Below are 23,714 nucleotides of genomic sequence, written 5' to 3' on the forward strand. Positions count from 1 at the left end.
GCCGGGGTTCTGAGTGAACCCCACCCTCACGCAGAGGGCGCCCCTTAGCCTGCTGGTTGCTGCTCGTGGCTCTTGAGGCCAGCACAGTCGCGGCTGTTGGTTTGCGGCCTGGGTTGCGATGCTTCATTGTCCGCCCTTCCGTGAACGCTGCAGGCCGGCCATCGTGGTGCTGCTGATGTCCATGGTCAACGAGAGGCAGCCGTTCGTGCTGCGCTGCGCTGTTCTCTATTGTTTCCAGTGCTTCCTCTACAAAAACCAGAAGGGACAGGGCGAGATTGTGGCAACGCTCCTGCCTTCCACTATTGATGGTAATTAATTCTGATTTATGCTTTAAAACGTGAATAGTTGTCTTTCAAGCTTTTGATTAAATCTTCGTTTCTAGGTTCCAAATTTAAACTTTGTATGTTTATTAAAAAGTCTGGGTTCCTTGGCATAAGGATGCATTTAGAGAACAGCCTTTGGAGTCAGACCAGAGTTCTCGTGGAATTTTCATCTTGATACGAGGGAGTAATATGACATTAGGAAATTGTGAAGATTAAGCAGTTATGTATTTAAGCCCCTACCCGAGTGCTGATGTAGGATAGATGCAAATGACAGAAGCTGCCGTTGTAGTAATTACCATGCTAAAGATAAACCCTGGTGTGGAATCACACGGAATAGCTTAGTCTGTTGTTCTCCTATGCAGTAGTGCCATCGTCCATTTTACAAGTTCTTTAAGTATTTCAATTTCAATCTTTATGTACAAGAATTATCTGAGGTGAATTTTTTCGTACGTACCTTTGTTAAATTTAAGCTTTAAGAGCAGTTTGGAATTGGTAATCGGAAGCATAATTAGAGTTCATTTTAATTATATAAATGGGGGGCTTGAAAATTATTACCAAGATTATTTGCTATAAATGAAAGTAAGACTCTGAAGGTAGAATTTCTTTAGAATTTATTTTAGAAATGTTTTCAGTTAAGGTAATGTTTTTCTTGTTACTGTCATTAGCTTGATACATAAGGTGTTAATGTCTTTGCTACTTTGTTTCTAATATAGCCTTCTCATCTTTTTTTTAATAAAGCAGACTGCTATTGTTTTGAAAATGTTACTTAGTACTAATAAATATTTACATAGCATTCAGTAATATATTATTTGTGTGTAGAAAACAATCTGAAATCTTCTGTGTTAAAGCTTCGCCGATTTCCAGTCCAAACCTAACTGATTATTATACTATCATCTGGCTGTCGTCTTTGCAGCAACAGGGAGCTCAGTCTCGGCGGGTCAGTTGCTGTGTGGAGGTTTGTTTTCTACTGACTCCCTGTCAAACTGGTGTGCTGCGGTGGCTCTTGCCCATGCCTTGCAAGAAAATGCTACTCAGAAAGAACAGTTGCTCAGGGTTCAACTTGCCACGAGCATTGGCAACCCGCCCGTCTCCCTGCTGCAGCAGTGCACCAACATCCTGGCCCAGGTGAGCATTGCAGCGAAGGTCCTGAGGGGCAGGTGTTCCAGCGGGCGGTCTCAGTGTGTGTGCTGGGGGGCGGGGTACAAGGGAGATGCAGACAAAAGAGAAAGCACTTCTCTTGGTGTTATTTAATTGTAACTAGCAATAATTTTTGCACAGTGGGAGCAATAGATATTTTTATAGCGATAGACAGTTTTTGCGAATAGTTACAAGATCTATATCATGATGAAGACCTACCTCCTGGCAGAAAAGTGTACTTTAGTTTTTGGTTTTTTAAAAATCACTTACTATATTCTTGCATGTCATTGTCATCATAACTCAGGTCACTCACAAGAAAAGGAAAAAATAATACAGGTCATTCCTCCTTATTTCCTCTCTCTCTTCCCCAAGCAAGTGACTGTCCAGAAGCAAAACTGGAGCAGTACTGCCCTGCAGATGTAGTTATACAGTGCAGATGTCGCTACACAGTTCTTTGTGAGTGCCCAGTCCTCAAGTTCCTGGTGCATTTAAAATGCAGAAAAGCACAACGAAACACCTTTGCATTCCCTCAGACTTCTAATGAAAACAGCAGAGTCTCACTGAGGTGTGGTTGCTGGGCATTTGGGACTGTCACTTACTGCGCGACTTGGCCCATGTACCAGCCTTACTTTGGAATAGTTCAGGTGTATGCTTTGGCAAAACTGTAAAGTCACAGACATTCACAGTCACTCGGGAGGTTAAGATGTGGGTTAGTCTAGTGTCATAGCCATGTCCATTTGGTCTAGCAGCAAAATTATCCACCCACTACCCCATGATAATGTGCCGTCTCTTTCTTTAGTATCTCATTTTGTCATGTGTTGAGTTTTTACCTTATTTTGAGCTTTTTCTGTGGTGTTGGGGATTGAGTCCTTCATGCATGCCAAACATACACTGTGCCACTGAGCTACACCCCTGGCCCCTGGTCCTTATTTTGAGCTTTTAAAGAAACATCAGTGCCATCCATAGAAGTTACAGATGAAAGCTTAAAAATTAATTACATTTCTGGGCGTGGTTGCGCACACCTATAATCCCAGCACTCGGGAGGCTGAGGCAGGAGGATCTTCACAAGTTTGAGACCAGCCTGGGCTACAAAGTAAGCTCAAAGCTAGCCTGAACTGCATAGCAAGCGAGACCCTGTCTCGAAAAGACACCCCCCTCCAAAAAAAATTACGTTGAACAGAGAGTTGAATGCTGCTTACTTTGTTTTACTTCAGGTGAAAACTTATGTCTTAGTGATTAAAAAAGCTACACCAAATTTGACATCTGTACTTATTTAATATTCAGCATTCTCGTATTGGTCTGTTGAATACAACTTTCTTAGAGCCAAACAGTCTTCCACAGTCTGAGCACCATGTCTGAGACACAGACGTGTCCGTGCACAAGCAGAGGCCTAGGGAGGGTGGTGTCTTCCTGTTCTCTGGGGTTATGGTGCTGCAGAGTTCCCGTGTCCTGAGGTGCTCATCTTTATACAGTAGAAGTTTAGAACTGGCCTGTCCTGCCCCAAACTACTGTCTTGGATTTGGGAGTGGGCCTGCAAATAAGTGTTTGAGGGATTTTCTAGAGTTGGATTTTTCTAAAGTAGTAGTACTTATGAATAATTGTCGATGTATAATTTGCAGGGTGATAAGATCGACAGACGGGTATGTATTGCTTGACCAAGCCTAGGCCTTTTTCTCTCACGGCAGGGCTTTTTCTCTGTCTTGGGTTTTGCTGATTGTTTTTTAACTGCTTGTTTGAAGTTACATTCTACTCACACTTTCCTGTGTAAGTATATCTCTGTCCTAAGTGGCTGTCCAGGTTCCCGTGGGATTTGCGGTGGTGTTCCTAAGCCCTTGGGGGAGGAGAATCTGAGGCTGTAAACTTGTGCTTCCTCCTGGGGTGCTTGTACTCTCTGGATTCCTTGGTTTGGGTTTTTTGTGGGTTTCCCCAGCTTGCTTCTTGATTTCTCTGAAACCATTTCAAAGGAAGTAAAATTTAGGGTTAAGAATTTTGCCTGTAGTTAATAAGTATAGGAAGGATTGTGTCACTTTTCTATTAATGTGTTTCAAATATCCCATAGTAAGTATAAGTTTTGTAATTTAAAGGTTTTAAATTAAATATTATGGACTATGCTTGATATATTCCACATGCTACAGTTACTACTGGGGGATTGATTTTTGCTGTATTAGAGGAACGTGTTACTTGTGTTTGGTTTGGTTTTTTGTTTTGTTGTTTTGGAGCACTTGGCAAAAATGCATGTCTCTTAATTCCCATGTTATGCTGAGGCGTATGTCGTTGTTCAGTGCGGGAGGTACTTTCAGTCCTGTTAGGAACTGGATCTTCATGTGTGAGCACACATTTCATCATCCAAGAAAACGTACTGTCCCCTTTCTCGGGAAGTCTCAATCCCCGGAGGCTACCGTTAGAAAAGGAATCTGATCCTACTGTGCCAGAATCTCATTTTAGTGCTTTTAGACTAGAAGTTTAAAATGCTTAACTGGAAGTTTAAATGTCAGATTTTTATATTTTTATTCACAATACAAAATATTAAACTTGACGTGTACGTATTAGGAATGAGAGGGATTTTATTTTTAAAATATAATGTTAAAATAATAGTTTATATCGAAGATTAGATGATTCAGCCTCCGGTATTTTCCTTTCATCCTGTCAAACCTGTGGTTTTTAATAATTAAACCCTCAGTGCTCTCAAATTGCAGTTTCAGCCTCCCTTTCTTTTCCCAATTTCCTTCATGGTTCACACACCCTGCAGATGGGGAGGGCACTTTCTATTCTTTGGTTACTTTGTAGTTACGAATTTTAACCTTTGTCTTTGGTGAGTTACAGATAGCTTTTCCTGGTGTGTCTGTTCTTGTGACCTGAGTGTTCCCTCAGACTTTTTTCCTATGGCTTCTGCATTTTAAATGATACATGGAAAGGCCTTCCTACTTTAAGATCTTAAGAAATGTACAATATTTTCGTCCCATGATTTTCATTTTCATGTTTTGATTTTTTTTTCCTTTCTTTTTTTTGGTACCCGGAGTTGAACTCACGACCTCACACTTGCCAGGCAGGAGCTGTGCACTGAGCTACATCCCAGCCCCTTTCCTTTTCATTTTTTGTTGTTTAACTCCCCCAGTGTTTTCAACAAACCATAGAAGATACGGATCCACTGATTGTTTTTCTGGATAGCAGTCTAGTTGATCCAAGTCTTGGTTATATTTCAGTTTTATTTATTTCTTTATTTTTGAGACAAGAGTCTCACTCTGTTGCCCAGGCAGGCCTGGAACTCATGGGCATAAGCAGTCCTCTGCCTCAGTCCCTGAGTAGCTGGGACTGTAAGCATGTACCACCGTGCCAGGCTACTCTGACAGTTTTTACTATAGCACATCGGTGTATGTGGTATCATTTATTTGTAACACTTGGATGTTCATATGATACCTTTTTTATACACTGAATTCCCATTTTATAAATGAGTCCATTTCTCCTGTCCATTTTTTTGCAGTATCCTTTATTTTCTGCTTTTCTAGTTGATTTTGAGAGCCATATTGTTTGGTTCTGGGAAAAGAGGAAAAATGTTTTAAGATAGAGGATATACCTCAGTGGTAAAGAGCATGCTTAGCAGGTGCAAGACCCTAGGTGTAATGCCTAGCACCAAAAACAAACAAAAAAACCCCAACAACAAAAACAAACAAACAAAAACTTTTGGAATTTTCATCTGGATTGTTTTTGTGTATTCAAAATGATTCTCTATAGTTTAGTTGGTAGCTACAAATGGTTATTCTAAGCAATAAGCTTTTTTTATATAACCAGGAGATCAATAAAACAGTAGTTTTTAACTTGAATATCTGTAAGTTTTCTACAGCATATAGTCACAAAAGATTATATAGCTGGACATGGTAGTACACACCTGTAATCCCAGCACCCAGGAGGCATCGGCGGGAGGCTGAGGCAGGAGGATGGCCTCAAACCTAGTGAAAGCCTGCCTCAAAAAAACCAAATAACAAAAGAAAGTAAACCAGGAATGACTGTATATTTTTATGTTTCAATTTGCATGAGTAACATGAAGACATATTCTTAGCATAGTAACGACAGAGGTGAGGAAGAAGCAGAAATGAATGTATCATGTAAAAACTAAATTCATGTTAAAGTTTGCGTAGCCAGTCGTTTGAAGGAATCCAGTGTGAATTTATTCAGCTCACTATTACATATACCTGCAAATAGATTATGGAAAGAACAAGATGTTGTTACCAAGGTTTGTGAAATTTACCTGTCTAGTAGAAACCTTTTAAAACGTGATGATATATAAATTCACTGCTTGTCTAGATATTTAAATAGTAATCTTTTGGATATTTCCTGAAAACTTGCCCCAAGGTGACACATTACTATGCTGATTTTGACTATACTGTATTATTTCAAGCAAGGCTTGTTTTTCCTGGGGGAGATAGATATATGTATGTGTATATATATGTGTGTGTGTGTATATATATATGGGCAGAGGCAGTGTTATGAATTAAGAGAATTTTCATTGTAGGGGGCATAAATATGTTATATTAAAATTTAGAAAACTAATTTTTCTAGACATGCTAATTTTCAATATTTTTTAAATGTACTAGACAGAATAGTGTGATTCAAGGAACTTAGTAATATTTTTCTCCTTTGATGTTTGTGATTTCTTATTATCTGGCTTATCACTGAGTTTGTAGCATTGCTTTTTAATTTTCTTATTTGAGAATATATTATCAAGGAATTTGACTAAATGGTTCAGGAGATTTTTTTTTTAATGGTTTAAATTTTTTCTTTTATCAAGAACTTGCCTTAAACATTCTGATATACAAGTTTATGTACCTCAGTAGGATTAGATCTTTTTGAAGCCTCCATATTATGATGTTTTCCTAGTTAAACCTTCAGCCTTTTTCTACTAACAGTGTTTTAAGTAATCCAGTGCATGCTGACGAACGTGAATCAATTCTCATTTCTGCACTGTTTGATTCTGGGAAGTGTGGCCTTGGGCGGATGTGAGAGAGTATCTTCTTGTTCCATTTTTTAAATTGGGCTTCCTGACACATTTCTTACGAGATGTTAACATTCTTTTCATGCAAATGTGAAGGGATCTCAGGGCAACTCTAAATTTTAAAAAAATAAATGATTGGAAGAAAAGTTCTGTCAACTTCTCTATTGCAGGGAAGCAAAATACAGACGAGAGTTGGGTTGTTAATGTTGCTTTGTACCTGGTTAAGCAACTGTCCCATCGCAGTGACACATTTTCTTCACAACACAGCCAATGTTCCATTTGTATCCTTTGTATTTTGGTGACATGCATGTAAGCATTGGCTCCTACCAGTTCAGTTTCTGTTCCAATTAGAAGTAGTTCTAGACCCAGAATGTTTATATCCTCTACCATCTTCTTTGTGTTTCAGCGTTTTATACTTACGGTTCTCATAATACTCGCTTAAGTGCCGCCTGCGTGCGCGCTCCTGTGTGTGTGTGTGTGTGTGTGTGTGTGTGTGAGAGAGAGAGAGACAGAGAGAGAGATGCACGATGAGTAATACTAGCTTGGAATACTACAGAATTTATTGTAGGAAATCTTACATGAAATATATGTTACGTTCAAATTGCAAGATGAAGTATTCCAGATGTTTTGCATCACTGGCCTCCTTAACAAAGATTTCAGCTTACGGGACAGATTGCAGAAAATCTGGGGGAAGAAGAGCAGTTGGTGCAAGGCTTATGTGCCCTTCTGCTGGGAATTTCCATATACTTCAACGACAACTCGCTTGAGACCTACCTGAAGTAAGTAAGGGTGGACGACTAGTGGCATCGGGCGGGGGAGGCGCATTTCTCTTCCAAAGTACAATGAGGTCAAGCTGTTCTGTCCCGTTAGGCGTGTGTGTTGTTATTTTAACCATCTCAGTATGTTTATCTCTAGAGAGAAACTGAAGCAGCTGATAGAGAAGAGGATTGGCAAAGAGAATTTCATAGAGAAGCTCGGATTTATTAGCAAACATGAATTATACTCCCGAGCATCACAGAAACCCCAGCCAAACTTTCCCAGTCCAGAGTACATGATATTTGATCATGAATTCACAAAGCTGGTGAAAGAACTTGAAGGTAACGCAAGAAGGTTCATGCCGGTACGCATTAAAAAGTAACTGTGGTTCTGGGTACATGGAGATTGTCTCATAACGCTAATCATAGATTTTTCCCCGACCCCTCAATCTGTAGCCCATTGAGAACCTTTGGACTGCTGTAAGATTGGAAAGGGTGTTGCTTACCTGTCATGGAGTTAGGCTAGCTGTTTTTACTCATTAAGTCTTAATAATAAAATAGAGTTTAGAATGTTTCAAACAGGGCTGGGAGATAGCTCAGTGGCGTAGCATAGGCTTAGCAGGCTCGAGGCTTTGGGTTTGATCCCCAGAACAACAAAAACAAACAGAACTTTAAAACAGATTCTAAATAAGCTTTCTTTTACAGGTGTCATCACTAAGGCCATTTATAAGTCCAGTGAGGAAGATAAAAAAGAGGAAGAGGTAAAGAAAACATTAGAACAGCACGACAGTATCGTGACTCACTACAAAAATATGATTCGAGAGCAAGTAAGTACTGACAAGAAGTGCTTTTGTTGAGAGACACTTTGCACTTTAAGGAAGACTCTTCCTCGCATTTCAAATGCAAGCAGGTGCAGAAAGCAAAACTTGCTGTGTTCAAAAGCATCTGAATATTCGACAGACTGAGTACCTAATACGTGCCAAGCGCCACGCAGGATGTCGTGGGTAAGAGCGTGAGCCAGCCGTGCTCCCGGATCAGTTCAGGGGGCACGCCCCTATACATAAGTGACTGTAGCACGTAGGCGTGATTGAAAAAGGTGATGAGGGCCGGGGGTATGGTCAGCGCACAGCGCCTGCCTGGGAAGCGCAAGGTCCTGCGTTTGACTCCCGTACCGAAAAAAGAAAAAGATGGTGAGGGCTTATTTTACAGCGTGTTGCAGTAAAAGACACGTTGCCATTAACCTTCTCCACGTCATCCTCCTCACTTCAAACACACTCTGTCCTTGCCACGTTCTAACGCAGTCCTGGAAGACCTCTTTTGTGTCTTTGGTTGCACTGTCGTGGCCGCCTCGGTGTCCTGAATGGATTCAGAATTTCACTTTCACGGTCATTTTGACTTTGAGGCAGAGCTGGAAGCTGCGTGGTGTCAGACCCAGTGAGTGAGGTAGATGAGAACATCCCGTGGTGTTCTCATGCGCCCCCTTTCTCTTGGATGATAGCAGCAGCAGCAGGCACTGTAGCTTTGATCAAAGCTTCTAAAGCTGTGAAAGAGGACCTCAGGACTGCTTCAGGAAGTGGCGGCAATGATGGGATGATAAGCGTTGGAAGCAAGGGGCAGGATTCTGAGGGGGTGAGTGGCAGTGCAGCTTTTACTGTAACTTACTTTAATTTCAGCGTCCCCGTGTGTTTGGTCACCTCGCGCGTCCTACGCGGAGTAGGTGTAGTGACAGTGATAACCAGAGGTGGCAGCCCTGAGGGGAAGGCGCCCGGTGCAGCTGCGTGGGGGCGGGGATCGCAGAGAACGGAGACAGAGTCCTGAGAGGGTGCATGGGAGCAGCTGTGCACAGGAGCACCGAGGGCGGGAAGGGGGACGACGCGGCACGAGTCCAGTGGTGGTGCTGGCAGGAGTGTGGGGCGCTTCCCTGCCTGGTACGGGAGGAGCTCGAGGGGCGAGTCTAGAGCAGGGAGCCAGGACGGAGGCGCTGTGGTAGGGAGCGGAGGAAATTGGGCAGTGGTGGTCACGAGGTTGGTGACAGTGCCTCTCCACTTCGGTTTACTGGGTCCTGCAAGCTTACTCAGCACGTTTTAATCACTTTTCACGTAATTTTCACAACACCCCTTATGATGTACTTAATACCTTCAGTTTAGAATAAAGGGGGAACATGAGGCTTAGAGAATTGAAGCTTGCCCGGGTCTCTCAGAAATTGGGGTAGGTCACATGCCCACGTGCGTTGGGCGGACCGAGCTCACACCAGGTAGTTTGCAGGGCCCATATGTGAGCAGCATGGAGGCCAAAGACGATAAACCTTGGAGGACTTGGTGAGGTTTGGATGCAGGTGTGAGGGTGCAGAAGAGGCTGGGTCAGACCCCTGGATTTTTGTCTTGGGTAACAAAACAGGTGATACTCAGACTGTATAAGAGAGGAAGTTGATTTATTAGAAGGGGCACTAAGTTAAGTTGAAACTACATGCTCGGAATCAGCAGCTGATACTTTCTTGTCAGGGTGCGTGTGAAGTTCCCTTACTTGCAGTGTATTGAGCCCCTTAACTTCCATTATGTTCTCTAAAATGTGTTTCTTGGGTTTTGCTCTCATTTAGTGTTTGTCTTTTTCCTGGTCCTGGGGACTGAACTGTGAACTCAGGGCCTTCACACTGCACTTCTTGTTACTTTGTTTAATTTCGAGATGGAGTCTCACTCCATTGCCAAGTTGCCCTGGTTGGGCTCAAATTTGAGATCCTCCTGTCTCGCCTTCCTAGAGTGCTGGGATTACAGCTGTGTACCGCCACACCTGCCCAGTTTCTTACAGTGTACATCTTAATTCAGATTCTAAGAAAATGTTGTATTTTCTGGAAAGTGAGATTACTGACGTCATTAATATTCCCATACCATAAAACCGTGCAGGTGGCAAGTCCACGCGGAGCAGGTGCGCCCCTTCTCTGTGTGTCATTCCCTTCCCTACAATCTGTGTCACTAAGGTTAAATTTGAAGAAGGCATGGAAACTTCATACATACAGCATTCATGCTCAGCTTCTCAATTTACAAGCAAATGAAAAAGAATCATCTTCGACTCACCAAAATTTGAATTATTGAACTGCCCACGCTGGTTGGTCTGTGTCTTGGTACAGATACAGTCGCTTCCAGTTGATAAGTGCGATGTTTCGAGTCGTAATTACTACAATAACTTATCTTTAAAAATGTTGAGTGTAGATGTTCTTACCACTTGAAATACTAGTTGGCTTAGGCAACAAGCATTTAGAGCTATAAAACGTTTGTATGTTTTGAGTGACATTTGAGAATTCATTCTAAGGAAATGCTCCAAATTCAGGAAAACATATGAAGTAAGCTCTTGTGCACAGCTTCCCCCCATTCATCCTCTCAGGACCCATCCCTTGTAATGATATTATCATTTTGAAAAATAGAAAGCAACTTCAAGGTTAAAAACATTTAACATAGATTACATTGATGTACTTGATCAGATAGAAGCAAGCATGAGAAGTCAAGATCAGAAAAACTACTGCTTGGCAGTATGGAAAATTTATGGCCAGAATAGTAAGTAAATTAAATGTGAAAAAAATTATATATGGACTTATTATGACAAGTTTAAAAACATGAGCTGAAAAAAATTGGAAGGAAATAAAGACATCAAATTTCAGTTATTGTATTACAGTGGTGAAAATTGGAAGCATTTTTTTCAAACTTCTGAATGTTTTGTGATTGTCTTCATTGTTCTGTGATTGTTCTGTTATTGTTGAAAATAATACTTATGCATATACTGTTTCTTAAGTAGTTGGTTATGAATTTATTAAATGGTTCACAGCCATAAAGTGGAGGTTTTCTCTGGTCTCCCCCATGATTGCAGTGAGGCCATAGGCTATGTGCCACGGTACTTATTAATGGGACCCTGCTGACTGGTATGTCACAGTTGTGCTGCAGGTCAGTTGGCTTTAGTGCATATATTAATATATTCCTGCCCAGTTACTGAATGAGATTAAAACTTCCAAGTACTTTTACACACTGACCCCTAATCTCAATATTTTTAATTGTTCATTTACTTAATGCCAATTACTGTCAATTAAAAATACTTGAATAATGTTTTGTTACATAGGATCTACAACTAGAGGAACTAAAGCACCAGGTTTCTACATTAAAATGTCAAAACGAGCAGTTGCAGACAGCAGTCACACAGCAGGCTTCTCAGATTCAGCAGCAGAAGGATCAGTACAACCTTCTGAAAGTCCAACGGGGTAGGTTTCACTAGTCACTGGTGTTGGGTGCCCGGCCACTCTCCGGGGACAAGTCAGACAGATTCTTTTTGTGGACTCATTGTGACAGACAAATAAATCAGAGTTTAAAGTAGAACAGTTCGTGTGTACATGAACCAACTCCCCTCAATGAATTAGTATGGCACACAGTATTAATAATAAAAGTTTTTAATAACTGGTTTGGTAGTTAAGAGAAATGAAGGCTGATCTTTAAATTTAAGTCCAAGCACCTTGCTTCCTGTTTGATTATCTGACCCACTGATTGTTGGCCCTCACTGAGACCCCACCTGAGCTTCTGATGTTATTAGTATGGGGTGGTGTGGGCACTGGTAACTCTAACAGGCTCCCCTAGTGATTATAATATGTAGCCAGTTGGCAGTAATCTAATCTTTCAGTTTCCTCATCTGCAAAACGGAGATAATATCTGTGTCATCAGAGAATTAAATGACGTAAATACATATAAATTGTAGTTCCATCTCTGGCAAATAGTAGGAGATCACATATTTGTAAATAGTATCTTCCTGTAGCGCTAATACTGATTGGAATATTGGTTACTTAGAAGTACTGCATTTGTTTTATTTATATGATGATGACAAGATTTTCTTTTTCTTCCTTTATGCCAATAATTTATCAGTGACTTCAGCACAAAGCTACTCCTTTGTAAAAGGAATTTTACGTTCTCTTACAATCCCTAAGAGAACTGGAATTGAAACTATTATAATTAACTCTAGAACACGAGCCACCCAGTGGCTAAGACCATGCTGATTTCCTCTCAGAAACGCTGGATAATGTGTCGGTTCTCTGTTTTATGGAGACAGAGTTCTGCAGAGATGAAACATGATTGCACAGTGCTGCCAGAGAAACGGAGCTAGGAGGGAGCTATTGGAATCTTATGCTTATATTATATTTAAGTTTTCTACTTTAGAAATTAAAATCTTATGTTTAATGCTGATCTTCTAAATTTTATGAACCTTTAACAGGAAAAGACAGTCAGCATCAAGGGTCTGCCAACGATGGGGCTCAGGTGAACGGCGTTCAGCCAGAAGAACTCAGTAGGCTGAGGGAAGAGATAGAAGAGCTAAAAAGTAATCAGGAACTTTTACAAAGCCAGCTGGCTGAAAAAGACTCTTTGATTGAAAACTTGGTAAGTAAATGCTAAAAAAATTTAAGTACAAGGGGAAGAGTAATACTCGTTGTCTTGTTTTTCTGTTACAGTTTTGTTTGATTGTTGGTTTGGGGGTGCTGATGATGGCACCCAGGGCCGTGTGCGTGCTGAGCAAGCTGTCCACCTCTGTGCTGCATCCCAGCCTTGTTTGTTGTGCTAGAGCACACCGACAGGGAAGCATAGATTAAATCTTGGAGTATGTGCTTTGGAGTTAGGCTGATCTTTAATGCGTCCTAGCTGCCTGCATTCAGACTCCATAGAGGACCTCTGTAAACTTGGGTCCTGTACTGGGAGTTGGGTAATGTCTGCCTTGTCCTCATGAGACTTACTTGGGATGCTCTTTCATACATGGAAACGGCTCAGTAAATACCATCTCCCTGCATAAGTTTAATGAATTTCTTGGAATAAGTGTAAGTTAATGAACTCTGGAAAAGTGGTAGATAATATATGCCATGTTGAAATCTTACCTTACCGGGCGTGGTGGCACATGCCTGTAATCCCAGCCCTTGGGAGGCTGAGGCAGGAGGATCATTGCGAGATCAAGACCAGCCTGGGTTACAAAGTGAGCTCAAGGCCAGCCTGAACTGCATAGAGAAACCCTGTCTCAAAAAAAGAAATCTTACCTTGCATATAAAGATGAAAATGCTGATGTGAAAGTTTATGATAAGCACTCATAAAATACAGCTTACGTGGGTACAGTTGTGCTCTGGTGTTTTTTCCTTCTCTGTAGACTGAACTTATTTCATGGTTTATTTCTGTCTTACTTTCAGAAGTCATCCAAGGCAGCTTCTGGTGTGCACGAACCGTCTACAACAGCAGCTTCAGCTAGAGACGCTGAACAGGTTGCAGAACTAAAGCAGGTAACTTTCCAGCTTGATCTGCACTGTGTGGTCTTGTTTTAATTACAGTAGATAAGAGTAGCACCCCTGCAGTTTCATTAATCCGAACTACTTTATCAGGAGTGAGCTAAATCTAGTAGTTAAGACAGTCATTTGGAAATCCAGAGGCTGTTTTTAATTATACAGTGATGATATTTCGTCTGGGTTTCTTTTTTTTTTTTGGTGTTTCATTTGGTGTTGTTTCTGTTTGTTGTTTTGCTTGCTTGCTTTTGAGATGGAGTTTCCCTGTGCAGCCAGGCTGGCCTTGCGATCCTCCTGCCTCACTGTCCTGAGTACTGGGATTGCAGGCATGCACACTGCCTAGCCATTGCTGTTCCTGGTAATACTTCCTAGCATCTCACCGCGGTTATCTATAGATTGCTATGAAAAACAAGGAGAACTTTAAATACTGTATACAGTAGGTCCGCTACTTAAGAACGAGTTCCCTTCCAGGAGAACAGTCATTAAGTTGGATTCATGGGTGGGTGGGCCACAGGGAGCCTTACAGACTCCGACACGAAGGTACACTGTGTATTGCTTCGGGCTTCCTCACAGCGCCCCCAGCACCACTGCTTTTCCTCTGCTGCCAGACGACCTGGGCTGGTTGAGCACTGCACTGCACACTGTTGCCCCGCACAGCAAGCGCACAGCAGCACAGCTGTGACAGTGTCCAGCCCTGCGCTACTTCCGTGATGTGTTCACATCTCTGAATGTTTGTAATGCGAGGTCTCTTAGTGTCTGTGCAAGTTTGCAACTCGAATATTTGTAACTTGGGGCCTTACTGTATTTATAAGCTGCAAATATGAAGGTACAAGTGTGCAGGGACCCCACACTTCAGGCTGATGTCAGGTCTCAGCTGTCCTGTTGAAAACCCGCTTGAGTTCTCACAGGAAGTCCGTATGCAAAGCTTTGGGAACTGTTCTGTGCGTGTGTTCTGGGAGCTTGTTGTTAACAGGTCACGCCTGCTCCCCAGCCAGCTTTGCCACGCCCTACTCTCCTGTCTTATTTCCCCCTCCCCAGAGACATAAATCCCCGTAATTCTTTCTGGGGTGCTGAGGGAGCGGAGGGCTCTGCCTTCTGTAGCTTCTTCAAACTGGAAGGGGCTGTAGACTCTACCTTCCGGGGTTATATGCTCTCCAAGTACCTTGGGGTGCTGTGACTCGCTAGTTGAATTGATGAAAGAAAAACTTGTCAGACAACGATGAGAGAGAGGCTGAGGGTGGAGGATTGATGCAAGTAGTTTGAGGTCAGCCTAGGTTGCTAGTTCAAGGGCAGCCTGAACTACATAGTGAGACGCTGCCTCAAGAAAAACAAAGAAGGAAAGGGAGGAGAGGGGGAGTTAATGACCATTGAGCTGCCCGTCTGACAGGAGGAAAAAACTTCATCATTAGCCCAAATATGAGGTGCAGGTCAGATTTCCATGCTTACTATAGCAGCACTGAAGTCTTGCTTTTTGACAAGAAACCTGTCTTCCAGAGGTTCACAGGAGTAGCCTTCTCCTTTTGGGTGGTCTTGTTTTCAGACAGTTCAGGTGGGACTAGCTTCTTTTTTTTGGTGTTGGGAATTGAACTCAGGACCTTGAACTTGCCAGGCAGGCGCCGTGCCGCTGAGCTGTCTCCCCGGCCTCGGATTGGCTTTGTTCTAAAAAGATGGATCCGACTATCTGTTCCTGCCGCCTTTACCGCAGTGAGTGTGGCAAGGATCACTGAGAATGAGCCCTTCCGTTCTGGCTTTAATTGATCAGCAGGTGTGCCCTCTTCAAGTTTTTACAAGCACTGGGTCTCCAGGACAGATAGTAGGTGTCCCCTTGTGCCAGGAGCTGGCAGGACTCTGCCCCCACACATTTGGACAGCCTGTGTTCTTGGCTTTGATTAGAGGTATTGTGAGATCCTTCTGGTCTCTGGGTTCTGCTGTCGTATGAGGACAGAAATGACCTTCTGTGTAACATCTCAAATGGGCTCAGACGTAGCCCAGTTTTGGGCGTGTTACAAACACTCATGAGTGCTTCTTGTGGCGCTTGGGGCCAGGACTCCGACGTCTCTTGGCAGAGTTTTGCCAGAGCTCGCTTTAGAACCTGGTTGCCTCCCTCTGCCTTTCTAGAAGATTGAGGCCGGACTGGAGTGGAGGTGTCACTTTATTCCTAAAGCCTTTGCCGTCCTGAATTATTCGGGAGGTAAAAGGTCCATTCTCACTCTGGAGAGACGAGGGTATTCTAAATCTGGGGATGATTTCCTTAAGAAGCACCTTGACTACCCTGGCAACCTTTTCTGAGTGGGTAGGATGGGCTGTAAAGGTGTCAACTAGGACCAACATCTGTGTAAATATTCCACACGGTGGGACACCGGTGAAGTCTAGTTGCCAGTCCTGCCCCGGGGGTGACCCCTCCCCCGCACAGGTTCTCATACAGGAGGTGGTTGGGGCTTGCCCGGGTGATCGTGGGCACGGAGTGGGCAGGCCTTGCAGGCCTGTCGGGTGCTTGCTGCTAGTGCAAGTCCTGTGAAAACCTGAGTGACCGTTTCCAGTTAGCACCTCTTCCCACATAGAAGGAATCGTGAAGTGTTTCACTGCCTTCCACCGTGTCCCTTGGGGAGGGACCAGTGTGTTTTCTAAACACCACCAGAGTCCCTTTTTAATTGCCCCTCGTCCCGAGGCCCATTCGTCTTCCTGTGGAGCGCAGACTCGTTTGATGGCTCCTCAGGAGCAGGGAATAAGGCCAGCTTCCCTAGCAGCCTTTTGATTTCCCAAGGAGACTTCAGACATGTCTCCCTGGTGCCCTTTCTAGTGCGTGACTGTGACCTCGTAGGGAAGATGGACTGCCTCCAGGCGAAGGAGTTCTGTGCTTCATAGATGATGGACGAAGCCGCTCCATCAGTGAGCCGTACCTCAGGGATCTGGAGGGCCGGCGGCTGATGTCCGGCCTGCGTGCGGCACTTGTTCACAGGCATGGCTAACTTGTGGGCCTGGAGGCATCCGAGAATCAGGGTTGACAGTAGTGCCGGTTTTTATAATAACCTCAGAGGAGCCCAAGAGCACGGCCTCATAGTGAGCCATTCCTCTCTTAAACACAAGTAACTTTTGGTGTCCAGAATAGCTCTGACCTGTACTTTGCAGGTTCTTCTGTTAGTACAGCTACAGAGAATCTCTGATTGGGGTCCCTTTGACCCCAACCGTAGTTATAGATCAAGAAGAAGGTTTTCACAAGAAGTAAGTCAGAACACAATGGAGTCATGGAATTGGCTCACCCTAAGTATCCAGGGTTCCTCAGAAGAGAAGGTGATGTCTGTGGACAGGGCCACTACAGGTTTCCCTGGGCCTGTGTGGTGTCAGAGCAGGAAATGAGGCTCTGGCTGCCTGGCCCCTGCCCCGGGGCAGGGACGGTGCCCGCCAGCGCCGTGAGTCAGGCACACTGGCTCCCGCGCACTCGGACCGGGCTCCAGGCAGAACCTGGGGGACGTCACGTGCCCAGGTCGCAGTCTTCTTCCCCTAGAAACAGGAACCTCAGTTGTCCTCGGGTTTTTCCTACATGACCTGGGTGGCTTAAACCATTGCCAGATGCGACAGCTGTAAGCTTAGCCTTTCTCTTCTGTCCCTCCTGTGAGTCTCGCTGGTTAAACACAGGAAAGGCTTGCCCAGCAATTGCACCATCAGTGTCTGTGGGCCCATCTGAAGTTCTTGTAGCTTGCGCTGAGTATCTGGGGCTGATTGACAGATGAAATGATGTCTGCCTAGTGCTTCTCCCTGCCTGGAAGATGAATCTGTATCAGTGTATTTATGGTAACAGTCATTTCCCTGGTAGGAGCAGTTAGCAGTCAGACGTCACTCTGACGAGTACTATCCCAGTCCGAGTGTCACCCCGCTAGTATCACAGTCCCGGCTTGGTTCTGGTGGGAGACTAACCTTTCCAGCGTGATCCCTTCCTCTTTTAAAGCACACTGTTCTTTTGCGTGGTTCCTAGCCTCCTGCACATCTGCAGCTGAAAGGGGGCCTGATGTATTGGCTGGGGATTGTAAGGAGGAGGTCCAGGAGACCCTCGATCTCCTCAGACAGGTCAGAGACCCACGTCCCCCTGAGTTTTTTACTTTCCAATTTTCTTTTACAGATTTTAGATTGTTAAAAATATATTTTAATGATTTTTTGTTTATATTTTAGTATAGACTTGTTTTAATATACTGTATATCATAAAATACTATATAAAGAAAAAAATCACATCCCACAGTATCACTGTGTGAATATCGTATAACTCACTTTGATGACTGAAAAATAAAACAATTAAAGCAATTAAAGAAAAGCGATATGTATGAGATGGAGATTTGAAGGGGAACAGGTGAAAGGAGTTTTCATACCGTGCCCGCCCCACACTCCATCTCCAGACACTGGCAGGCGCGGGGAAGGAGTGGCCCAAGTCAGGACCCACCGTTCTAACCGCTCTTCCGTCTGTACTGGGGGCCGGGAAGAGAAGCACTGCAGAGGTGAGCGTGAATGGGAACTTCGCATCGATGACCCACTTCCACTGCAGTCCTCCTGCGCACTCCCGTTGGGTGGCCCTGAGTCCCCCGATGTCCTGCTTGGCCCTCCACCCAGCAGACGTCTGTCTGCGGCCAGGAGAAGAGAACAGTAGGGAGCAAATGAGCTTGGGCAGAGAGCTGAGGCCTGCGGCTTTTGACCCCGTGTTTACCTCTTCTGGAGGACTCTGGAGCGCCAGTTTCGGGCTCTGGGTCAGTACAGGCTGCTTGTAAATCGGGTCCCGGCCCAGCGCTCCGGGAACGCTGCGAGTCACACTGCTCCCTACTGCCTGCTCCTCCCTCTGCCCCCGCACCCGCCTGCCCCCCATCTTCTTCCCTCCCTCTTAGGGTTGCCCTGCCGGGGGTTCCAGGCAGGGGCGGAGGTGAGGGCGTGTGTTTTAACGTTCCGCTTCAGACCCAGAATTCAAGAGTCGTTCTTTAGTTAGCTTTTGAAAGTTGGAAGTGATGACTTTAGAGGATATAGTGACAAGGGGAAAATTCCATTTTCCTGAGAGTAGACATTGCCTTGATGAAATTAATACTATTCGGTGTTACCGCTCTAGTCTTTTGTTCCTCGGGAAGTGGCAGTGTTAGGCTCAGTTAGGCTCCTAATCTGCAGCGCCTGTAGACAGAAAAGCACGAGTGGTTGGAGAAAGCAGAGCATTGGCTAAGTGCGCCCCCTCCTGAAGGCAGTGACGGTATCGTGGATTACTGTTCATCGGCTGCAGCAGACCCGAGGCAGAGCGGTAACGGCGCGTCCTCTAACTGCTCGTCAGCTGGTCTCCAGTAACGTAACTCATTTCTTCTCAGACTTCATCAGAGGCACCTGGAACCCATATTTTGTTCTTGAAGGTGTGTGCAGATGTCCCAAACCACAAGAGCGTCCTACAGCTCTTTTTTTCTTTTCTTTTTGGACAGGATCTATGTAGTTCTGGCTGGCCTTGAACTCATGGGGATCCTCCTGCCTCAGCCTTGTCAGTGCTGGGATTATAGGCGTGTGCCACAATGCCTGGCAGCAGCTGTCAGTTTTTCAGAGCCCTTAGTAGCCCTCGGCGTCTGTATTTCTCCCTCCGTTCTCTTCGAGGTGACTCAGGCTTTGTCTCACGTGCTCCTCGAGACTCTCAACTTCTCCCCATTGCCCATTCTGAGTCATTTCCTCGTGTACAGGTCTGTGCTGCCCTGGCACCCACTCGCTGGTGTGTGGAGCAGGGCTGGGGGAGCCTGGAAACCTCCCTCCGCCCTGCCTCTGCGGCACGTAGAAAGCACTTGCCTTGTACCAGTTAGTGGCGTTCAGCTCGATCTTTCCAGCTGGCTGGGATGGTCGCGCGGATTGAACCTCAGGAACCTGCGAAGGGCAATCTCTGGGAATGCGTCTGTGCCCCCCGGGCTGCTGTGTCGCTCAGTCGCCTCACCTGTGTGTGATGACGGTCATGCCCTGCCGCGCGGGGCCCAGCCCTGCTTTCCCGGGTGCTGTGCCTGCCGCCCACCCGGCGGCTGCAACTTGGTTGTGCATAAGTATATGTGGGTTCTTCTTTTCTCTTATTGGAGTAGAATTTCAAAGCAACAAGATTAAATCGACACCGTGAGAGTTCTGTTGTCTGTAACTTTAAAAATAGTTTTTTCCAATTTCTATTTTCAGACAAAATCGGTTCCTGTCCCAGGAGAGGGTGAGGCTGTCACGGCCGCGAGCGCTGCTGAGCTGGAAGGGAGACTGTCAGTCCTCCTGCAGGAGACAAGGGAGCTGCAGGTTGGCTCTCGTGAGACTTTCCTTGTGCCTGTAACAGGAGATAAGCTCCAGGAGATCTGCGTGTATTTCATTGAGTTGCCCAGATTGTAGGTTTATGAAGAACACAGATGGGGGTTACTTTATGTCATGGCATTTCCATTCCTGTCTTGATATTTAAAGATTGCACACAGGAAGTTTTTCTTTTTTTCTTTTTTTGGTTTTTAGAGACAGGGTCTCTGTAGTTCAGGCTGGCCTTGAACTCACAGCCATTTTCCTGCCTCAGTCTCCCTAAGTAAGTACTGGGACTGTGGGTGCGCACTGTCATACCTGGTTTACAAAGGAAGTTGTAAAATTCTATGGTATTTCAAATGGAATCGAATGTATAAAATAAGAACTTGTATTCATGTACTGTGAAAGTGAAACGTATTGAAATTTAAACTCTTCTCATTAACACCATCGTCTGATCACAGTAACAAAACAAGGGTACAGTTTTGCTGAATGTTTGAACCCCAGGTAGGCGTCCCGTAGTGCTGGAGAACACGGGGACACCAAAGCCCGCAGCCTGTTGTATGACAGAGACTTCGGGATAAATAACTTGAGGAAGGGAATGTGGTGACATTAATAAAAAGTGAAAGGGATGAAGAAAAAAAAGGAAAAAGATGATGATGTGTAATTGTCTTGGGGTCATGGTGAGATTGTTGGGATACTGGGGATTGACTCCAGGGTTTTTGCACTGATCTGCACCCTGCCCCCTTTATTTTTCATTTCCTCCAAGTTGCCCAGGCTGGGCTCAAACTTGCAGTCCTCCTGCCTCAGCTCCCAGAGTGCCAGGATTATAGGTTGTGCCACCGTGCTCGACTAGAGATTATTTCATTCTTAAACCGTTCATTTTTATTTGGAATCTCCCCCTCCCCCCACACTGCGGGGGCTCGAACCCAGGCCCTCAGCATGCTGGGCACACTACCATTGAGCTGCTTCTGCAGCCCTTGAATTTATTATCTTTTCCCACTTAATTTATATGATGAAGTTGGGTTTTTTGTTGTTGTTTAAACTTGAGGTTTAAGTTCTAATTCTGATGCTTACCGGGCTCCCTTTGTGACGTGTCCTGAGGGAATCCTACGTGTGCCTTGTGTATGTGCCAAATTTATGCTCCTCCGATAATCTGAACTGACATTCCTTTTTTATCTCGTGGGTTTTTTTTCTTTTTTGAGGAATAGCTGACTGAAACTAATTTTTGGATGAGCTCTACTTTGACATAGCCACCCCAATAGTATGCTGGTCTAGCATTCCTTGTGGGGTGTGCTAGCCAGCTCCGCTCCTGTGCCCGAGCACCTCGGATCTGACAAGTGCAGCCATTCATCATAGAAGAAAAGCTTTTGTTAAAAACTTAAGGAAAGTGAGTGCTAACTTCACGTATTAACTTTTCTTTTTCTAGAATGAAATTAAAGTTTTGTCTGAGGAAAGGACTGCCCTGAAGGAGCAGCTGGATTCCTCTAACAGCACCATTGCCATTTTACAAAATGAGAAAGACAAGCTGGAGTTGGAAATTACAGATTCTAAAAAAGAGCAAGATGATCTCCTGGTATTGTTGGCTGATCAAGACCAGAAAATACTGTCGCTGAAGAAAAAACTCAAGGATCTTGGTCACCCAGTAAGCTTGAAATATTTCCAGAAGTAATGTGTATTCTGTTTCTTTGAAAGGCACTTTTAAAAATGTTCGTGTAGTGGGGCATGGTGGTACATGCCTGTAATCCTAGCATTCAGGAGGCTGAGGCAGGAGGATCACTGTGAATTTGATGTCAGCCTGGGCCACACAGTGAATTCAAGGCCAGGCTGAACTACATAGTGAGAGCCTGCCTCAAAAAAAAAGCCAAAAAACGTTAGTGTAGCCTGGAAAAGTTATTACAGGTGTAGTTACGTGGGTCTGTGAATGTGGCACCCACATTTCTTTCACTCATGAGTGAACAGATTCCAGATACAGATTCAGTTCCATTTCCAGCACTTGTAAGCTGCGCTTTTGGACCTTGAACTGGAAAGTGAATTGACTGCTCCTGTGATAACACTCCCACCCCCAAGTGTCCCCTCGCCTTTGCCATGTTGGGTTCCGACTTGTGTGTAGAGAGCAGAACCACTCATCAGGAAGCCCTGAGCATTACGTCAAGATCAGGTGGAGATACAGCATTTGACCAAAGCTGCCAGCCCACATCAACCTGAGTTTGCCTTCCCTGCCCTACAGAGGCGCCCCCGAGCGAGAGTGCTGTGGCGGCGAGGCGAGGACGGGCTGGTCGGGGCTGGTGTTTTCGATCTCTAATTTAGAGTTTTCAAGGCTGATTATTTTCTATCTAGGTCTTATTTTGAGGGTAAGAAGGTAGAAAACAGACTTCATCAACATGCATACTACATGTGAACATATATATGTGGGGATAAAAATGAGCACATTTTCCTAATGTTGAAAAATCTATGTTTTCCCTTTAGATTGAAGAAGAAGATGAACTCGAGTCTGGAGACCAGGATGATGAGGATGATGAAAATGAAGACAGTGGCAAAGACCCCGGCCTCAGTATTTAGCCTTAAACCCTCCGGGGATGGCGGACATCTGTGTCATGACTTTGGGAGGTGGCGTTGTCAGCCGGTGTTGGGTTTGCCTCCACAGAAAATAAAGATTTAGAAACCAAGTGGAACGCATTTACTAATAAAACTGCTGATGTATTTTTAAAAATATTGCCATCCTTGTTAAAAACTAACTTTATACGGAACACGTTTCATTTAATTTTGTCTGAACTATCCCAAAGGGTAATTTGCAGCACCGAGACGGCACGCGGCAGCATTTCAGGGCGTGTGGTGCCAGTGGGGCTCACCTGGTCAGTGCACTGCTTGCTTGCTTTTGAGGCTCTGTGACTCACGAGTACTGACACATTGGGTTTAATGTGTATTGGATTGGAATTACCGTTTCCAAATTCAGCGTCTGCGTTCTTCGGTGATGATTTCCTGGAAGAAAGGCGGTCACTTGAGGTGGGCTGGCCTGCGCTGGCCGGGGATAGTGTGTCGTCTCCCTCCGGGCTGTGACACCCACGCCAGCAGGACGGCGTTGCAGCACGGAGCGTGGCCCGTCCCTTGGGCGCTGAAGTGTGGAGGGCCTGCCGAGGCACTTGCTGCAGTGTGCGCGTGGCTGGTTTTCTTTGTAAGCTAAACATGGAAAACAGATTAGAAATTAACAGATCATTCAGCTCTGATTTAGTATTGTTAGATGATCAGAAAACATATATTCTTAGTTTTAAAGAGGCCCAGACTATGATTTATGTAAGTAATTTATTGGCATTTTTGCTGAATAGGTTTAAGTCAGAAAATAGATTTTTAAAAGCCAAATAAAGCAATGTGTCAAAGTTTAATGTTTTCATAATAAAAATAGATTATGTTCACTTAATCTGGGTCATGTTTCCCTTGTTTTAGATTTTAAGATTTTTTTTTTTCGTTCTGTTTTGTGATACTTGGTTTAAATCTAGGGCTTTCACAGTGAGCTGCATGGCCAGCCTCTTTTTGTAGTCTTTGATAGAGAATGCTGAGCGTTTCCCGAGCTGGACTCAAGCCTGCACTCCTCCTGCCTCAGCCTCCTGGAGCCCTGGAAGTACACGTGTGCACTGCGTGCGGCTTGAGAGTATTGTTACTAAAGGGTGAAGAAGTGGAGACGGGAGGAGCCCCCCTGGGCCGCACTGAAACTGCAACTGAACATCAAAAGCAACCTCAGCCCTTAGAGCCGAGGAGCCAGGCTCGCAGGAGCTGCTTGGAGCGGCTGCGGGAGTGGAGGCGGCTGCGGCAGGCCGCGCTGTGCACCGAGGCATGGCGGCGGAGAGTATGTGTGTGTATGGGGGGTTCCATCGCCTGCCTGAGGTCCACGAAGGGCCACAGCTTTTCAAAGAGAGGTCAGTGCTGCACCACCGCTCCCCCGGCGTCCCGCCCGTCGCCACCAGAGCTCCCTG

At 44.8% G+C, this 23,714-nt stretch overlaps 1 protein-coding gene across 1 annotated transcript in view; it reads left to right on the forward strand.

Moving 5' to 3' along the window:
* The window catches only part of Uso1 (USO1 vesicle transport factor), a gene marked incomplete at its 5' end in the record, with an annotated part of 57,200 nt that extends 34,039 nt beyond the window's left edge, over nucleotides 1-23,161 (forward strand). Inside the window, 13 exon segments of the mRNA XM_013502731.1 lie at nucleotides 154-308; nucleotides 1,237-1,448; nucleotides 3,080-3,100; nucleotides 6,621-6,731; nucleotides 7,111-7,229; nucleotides 7,366-7,547; nucleotides 7,911-8,032; nucleotides 11,310-11,448; nucleotides 12,447-12,610; nucleotides 13,402-13,491; nucleotides 19,651-19,758; nucleotides 21,173-21,388; nucleotides 22,213-23,161. Of these exon segments, the coding sequence (XP_013358185.1) occupies nucleotides 154-308; nucleotides 1,237-1,448; nucleotides 3,080-3,100; nucleotides 6,621-6,731; nucleotides 7,111-7,229; nucleotides 7,366-7,547; nucleotides 7,911-8,032; nucleotides 11,310-11,448; nucleotides 12,447-12,610; nucleotides 13,402-13,491; nucleotides 19,651-19,758; nucleotides 21,173-21,388; nucleotides 22,213-22,305 (1,732 nt within the window).
* Between the last annotated feature and the right edge of the window lie 553 nt (nucleotides 23,162-23,714).

This window comes from Chinchilla lanigera, unplaced genomic scaffold (genome assembly GCF_000276665.1).
Source record: "Chinchilla lanigera isolate Chin_1 unplaced genomic scaffold, ChiLan1.0 scaffold00073, whole genome shotgun sequence".
NCBI lineage: Eukaryota > Metazoa > Chordata > Mammalia > Rodentia > Chinchillidae > Chinchilla > Chinchilla lanigera.